Raw genomic sequence first — 6092 nt, forward strand, 5'->3', positions numbered from 1 at the left:
ATCGTGTTTAAATTTGCAATGACGTTTTTTTTTTTCGCTTAATGATTTTAAGGCTCAAAAATCACATTTCTCGAGTTATATTCGAGGTGTAACAAACTGTCATTTTTTTTAAAACTACACATAATGTAGTAACGCTTATATCAATTAAGATGGATGATTTTATTTTAGGGTATATCTTGGACCCTAGCTATGACATTAAATCATGTGTTCTTATGGAATACTTAGGAATATCCTGAAGTTGAATAACACTGCTAGATATAGGGTCTCTTTCTCCCATATACCAAACCCACAAATACACATGTGAGTATATACACATACCCGGTACAAGCAGGCACACCTACTTGTTGTCACACATACAGTATGTACATTTGCCAGAGAAGGGGCACACCGCTATATATATCCATTGTATTAAGTTCACTCAGCCCGAACAAGCCATGTATTGGGCTTTTAATACACCTCACATTTGTATGACAATTTAGTTTACACATACAGACCTGTGGAAGACTGCGTTGTACTTCCTTGTTGCTGCCGAGTAGCCAGTGAGCTCAGAAATGGCGAAAGGAAGAGTGGTGCCAAGCAGAGATGTTTGTCTGATCCTGTTTCTAGTGTTAAACGGAGTAAGATCTGAAGGTAGGTACATAAGGTCTAAATCTAAAACAGAAAATAGTGTAACATGCATACAGGTGAATTTGTATATTACAAAATATGATCTTACTTCCTGGTTAGAAAGTTTGTACAGAAAATAAAGATTTTGGTAAGTTTAAGTAAAAATTGATAACCAGATAAAGTCGAGATAGGTATAAACAGTAAGGTGGTTGTACAGTTGATGATATTAAGATGTTTTGTCAGCATCAATGATGAGTTCACTGCTTTTTGAGAAATATATCTTCGATCTTAGTCATGCATGAAACAGTCACTTTTACTATGACAAGAGGTATATGGGATAGGATATGAAAACGGACGGAAGTTTGAGCAGTAGGGGCTGTATTGGTTCGTCAGCGAAGATTATACAGCAAAGATGTCAATGACTCATATCAGTATATTATCACACACAATTAGCTGATATGTAAAGTGTTTCTTATTTCCAGATTACAGAAGAATATATGAATACCTGGGGGAATTTGCTGCTATCTCAGTATTTATTTTTGTTAATGCATGTTAGTCGTTACAAGTACATCCTGAATGTTTACGTGATGTATATTTCTGGTTGCATAACTTTTGTTTATGATTTCTGTTCAAATGCATTATTTTTTTTTAAATTGTCTCTTTTTTTCATTAATTGTTGTTAGGAAAGGTTGACAAAGAATTACACTTCACATTTAATGGTACCCAGGCAAATAGTTTATGGATGCTCTCTGTCTCTGTCTATCTGTCTCTATCTGTCTGTCTGTCTGTCTGTCCCCGTCTCCGTCTCTGTCTGTCTGTCTGTCCCCGTCTCTGTCTGTCTGTCTGTCCCCGTCTCCGTCTGTCTCTCTCTCTCTCTCTCTCTCTCTCTCTCTCTCTCTCTCTCTCTCTCTCTCTCTCTCTCTCTGATTTTTGCTTTACCTTTTTACTGAAAAACAAAGCTTAGTATGGCCATAAATGGTCTGTTTCAAATTAAGACAGCTTTAACCGGTTAACAAGGTTATCAGGAATTCATAACTACATAATCAAATTATATTACCGATAGGTTAACGCAATCATTAAAGATGCTACAACGCCGACTGACAGAAGTTATGATCGATTTAAAACAAGAATAGGCTGTTGTGTATTTTAATATATAACCCAAATTTAAAAGGGCATTCCTTCGTTCGGACATCAGAAATATGCACAATTTTTATTGATGAAATATATGTCCAAACGATGGTTATATAAGTGCTTGTGCCCATATGTAATAAAATAATCACCGATAAATAAGTGACACTTTTGATCAAATTAACAATTTGCAGGAGTAAACACTCGAGAAACATTGGTTTATCTTGAGAGTATTAATGTAAGGATTAAACTTTTTCTACTTAGAAAAAAATACATATTTTCCATTAAGTTTATTGTTGACGACCTAAACTTTATTAAAACGAAGTAATGCCCCTTTAGATGGTTTATGCTATTACCACCTTCCGAAATTCACGGCATCTAATTGCATATTTCAAATTGTATGGTGAAAAAAATCCATACTGCGTCCCGAGGAAATTTTAGCATTCTCCGTCTCTTCAAGTTATTTTATTGACCCCTTCGTAGGACCCGTAAATTAGGCGATCCAATTTGTGTGTAGGTAGATACAAGGTTCAGTGAATGTTTCGGTGCATCGAGTACATAACGTATATGCCTACAAGCTATTTTGAGACACAACAGCGAGAGGTAAATGGTCTAAAAATGTAACGTAATATATATTATACAACGATTTACGCTTACTCAGCGTGGTACCTGCCTCACACACTCAATGTGCTTATCGACACAGGTAAAACAGAAAATAGAAAAAAAAATAAACAGGCCCCGTCATTGAAATGCAAATAAGTATGCACTGTCATTTGTATATGCAATATAGGTTAAATAACATCAATGCTATTTACATTGTAGATTTGTATCTTAATGGTATATATATATATATATATATATTTTTAATTGAATATTAAACATTGTCTGTAACTTGCGTAATTTAAGTCACCAGCAAGGATGACGGAAACAATAGGATGGAAAATCACAGTTCAACTACGACAGGAAATTCAAATCTTTACCTTCGGATCACTATCACATAGTGTTAAACATAGTACTACAACTGGTGAAGGATAGCAAATCCATTTTACTCGTGCCCTGACCGGGCTTCGAACTCACGATCTTCGGCATAAAATCGCCTAGCCAGAAAAACCCGCAGACTATACCGCTGTGCCATATTGATATATATATATATATGTGAGAAAAAGAAGAAAAACAGATGCCACAAATACCCAAGCAAACCACAAACAAACAAATGTACACATAAACAACCCACTATCAACAATATGTCTTTATACATGTGCTCACTGACATAATCAGTTTCCCACGAATTAAACACGTGCTGTTACCATCACCAAGACCTGAACTCGGATCACAGGATTCAAATTCCTGCAATCCGAGAAAAGGTGTTCTGGACACGCACAGTGAAAAATTAAGTTGATAAAATATTTACATTTTTACTTGGACTAGCAATATCAATTAGCCATCATGACTAATTCGTCAATGTATAACGTACCTACACGTATACGACATCCATAATTCTGCTACACAAATATCGACTGGTCTGCCAATCAAAGGTCACGACGGTCACTTTGGTCGGAATATAATTTTAAGTATTAAAACGATAGTTTTAGGACAATATTATTATTTATATCATTTATTGGTGTTAATTAGATTGTTACTATACCGTGGGTGCAATTCATTTTTTTTTTGCGACAGACAGTGAATAAGCAGTCGCCGATGTACCATCTTAAAAAGGATATATAAAGCTGATAATACGAACGAGACCTGCTCATTCATCTGAGACGGTATTGTCGCTAAACAGTTTGTACCGAACCCTTTACTGTTCTGTGACATTTAGTTTTTGACTCTGATGATGAATGCGTTTCCATATATTTTGATATGCTGGTACGTTCTACCCTCTAATCAGCTACTGAAGCATTATTATTGATTAAACCCGATTTTGATGGTGTTTGGTCAGTCGCTATGGAATTAATGTTAGTATATTAGATAGATACATGATGATATTTACGATAGTTTATTTTTTATTCATCTGATTTAGAATCTACCCTAGCTTGCAGATTATCTTGTTTTAAACAAACAAGATTTCCTCTTTTTTATTGATGGCATGGTGATGATGATGACTTGTGGATTTGAATAATTTCGTGACATGCATACAGAAATTGTATGGTTGAATGACTGAGATTTCATATATGGCCATTCATCTATTTTACTAGATTTATTCTCATTGTTTTGATTAATAACTATTACGATGTTATCTACATTTGAACATATTCATGTTTTTCTGGGAAGGGGTAGAATACTTAGATTTAACAGTAACGGTGTATTACAGGAAACCTCGCTTTGTCAAAGACAGCTACACAGAGTAGTAACCATAACGACGGGTATTGGCTGGCGAGTGCTGCTGTGGATGGATGTTTGAAGACATGGATAGATCCTGGTTGTTGTACACATACATTGGGAGGAAGTCGGAAGATCGCATGGTGGCGGGTTGATCTTGGACAAATGAGTACAATAAACACAATAAGAATACTGTACAGAAGTAAGTTTGTCTTATAACTTTATAAAGTATATGTTTAAAGCTTTCTGCACCTAATTGCATGTTATTGTTTGTAACAATGAATGTCAGTATAGTCGACATTTTTGTTATGATTCTGACATCGCTATTTCGGGAGTTGATGAAGAAAGAGGGATACATAAATGCATTCTGGAGAAACCTGTACTTAATCGAAAAGACACATAAAGCGTATGTCATAAACTTCTTTTGTATTTGATACTTTTTACTGAGGTGACAAAACATGATGTCATGTATAATAACTTGTCGTCATTTGTGTTCCCAATGTGACAAGCCACTCATTTAGTTATTGTATTCAATCCATATCATACTTCTTTTACTTTGGAGACAAAAACGTCACGTCATGTACAATATATTGACGTCATTTATACATGATGTCATGAGCCGCTGATTCGCATGATTATGTCATATTGTACTTTTATTTTGTCCCGTGCCCATTTCTGTGCAATTTACATTTGTAAAAACTGTTTTTACATATTCTTGCGACATTTGATTTGAAATGTGAGCAAAATTAAGGTTATCCAAATGTGAGTTCAATTAAAACAAGTTAAAAATTAAAGAAAAGGCTTATTGTTTGCATTCATTAAAGATATTATATCGCTCACTTTAACACATAAATAAGATTTTGTTTATCTACCCTAATGTTAACTCTAGAGCCAGACCTGCCATCATTTGTACCCCATCGTTGTTGCTACATCATGATATTCAGTAAATACACTCTGTTTTTTTCCATTACATCAAACATTATTCATGTTGAATAATGACATATTGTGGACTCGCAAGAGTTCAGCAGTCATTCAATAAATGACCTTTTAATAACAATTTTTATTTTTTTTTTTATTTTTTTGGTCTTTGCGAGTCCGCTTTTTGCAACAAACAAGCTTCAGTCTCTGAACATGATCTAGGCTTATAGAAAAGTTCTTATAATTGTTTCTCCCACTTCGGGATACATGTGTATATCCGTTTATACATAAGGTTGAAATCACTGCTACTGTTGACCTATTATATATGAAATAACTAATATAAATACTTTCCGATTCATTTAAATCTTTTCCTGTAGAATTATCGCTTGCAACTAAGTCTGTAATTTGATTTCCTCTTCATTTGTGCATATTTATGGATCCAAATTAGGTTCTTCACTTTTTGTTTACATATTCTGTGTTCCTTTCCAGATGATTTTCAGCAAAGACTGGCTGGTTTCCAGCTTTATGTATCCAATACCACCGATTCGCCCACAGACGGCGTCCTCTGCTATCAAGACACTAGTAGTAGTAGAAGTGCGGTACAGTTAGACCAGACACACCAGTGCCCGTATGTAGGGCGGTATGTGACTGTGTACAACTATAGAAACAACCCAAAACGATACAGCTGGTATAGTGATTATGCAGTATTAGAGCTCTGTGAGGTTCAAGTGTTTGGTGAGTGTATAATAATTTAAATAGAATAAATCTACACCTATCATTTGTTTTCCATCAGCAATGAAGTCTGAAGACAAATGCTCAAAGAAAACTTTACAGGACAAGCTTGACCATTTGTTCATGACATTACAATGGTCGATTTTGCGTCAGTTAAAACTATGTTAGGCAGCTTGATATCACTAAAGTACATTAAATGTATACACTACACATGCTATATCAAGTAGATTTATATCAATAAAATGCATTACATTAATAAATATACATACTTTACAAATCTGCATTACACTAAATATACTATATAAGGTAGCTATATATCAATACAGTACATTACATTTATTAACTTCACATGCTATATAAGGTAGTTTTATATCAATAAAGTACATTAC

At 34.5% G+C, this 6092-nt stretch overlaps 1 protein-coding gene across 1 annotated transcript; it reads left to right on the forward strand.

The window, feature by feature from the left end:
• Positions 1-466: 466 nt before the first annotated feature.
• LOC117326614 (fucolectin-3-like) lies at positions 467-5726 on the forward strand. The gene is made up of 3 exons (XM_033883373.1): positions 467-630; positions 4046-4255; positions 5461-5726. Exons 1-3 carry the CDS (start codon positions 552-554, stop codon positions 5724-5726), a joined length of 555 nt encoding a protein of 184 aa, XP_033739264.1. The 5' UTR covers positions 467-551.
• Positions 5727-6092: the final 366 nt, after the last annotated feature.

The sequence above is a fragment of the Pecten maximus genome, chromosome 4 (assembly GCF_902652985.1).
Source record: "Pecten maximus chromosome 4, xPecMax1.1, whole genome shotgun sequence".
Lineage (NCBI taxonomy): Eukaryota > Metazoa > Mollusca > Bivalvia > Pectinida > Pectinidae > Pecten > Pecten maximus.

Bases quoted from the DNA above. Each gene is read 5' to 3' on its own strand.
- LOC117326614 (XM_033883373.1), top strand. From the start codon at position 552: ATGGCGAAAGGAAGAGTGGTGCCAAGCAGAGATGTTTGTCTGATCCTG. The intron at 631-4,045 runs GTAGGTACATAA...GGTGTATTACAG, and splicing joins AAACGGAGTAAGATCTGAAG to GAAACCTCGCTTTGTCAAAG. The intron at 4,256-5,460 runs GTAAGTTTGTCT...GTTCCTTTCCAG, and splicing joins AATAAGAATACTGTACAGAA to ATGATTTTCAGCAAAGACTG.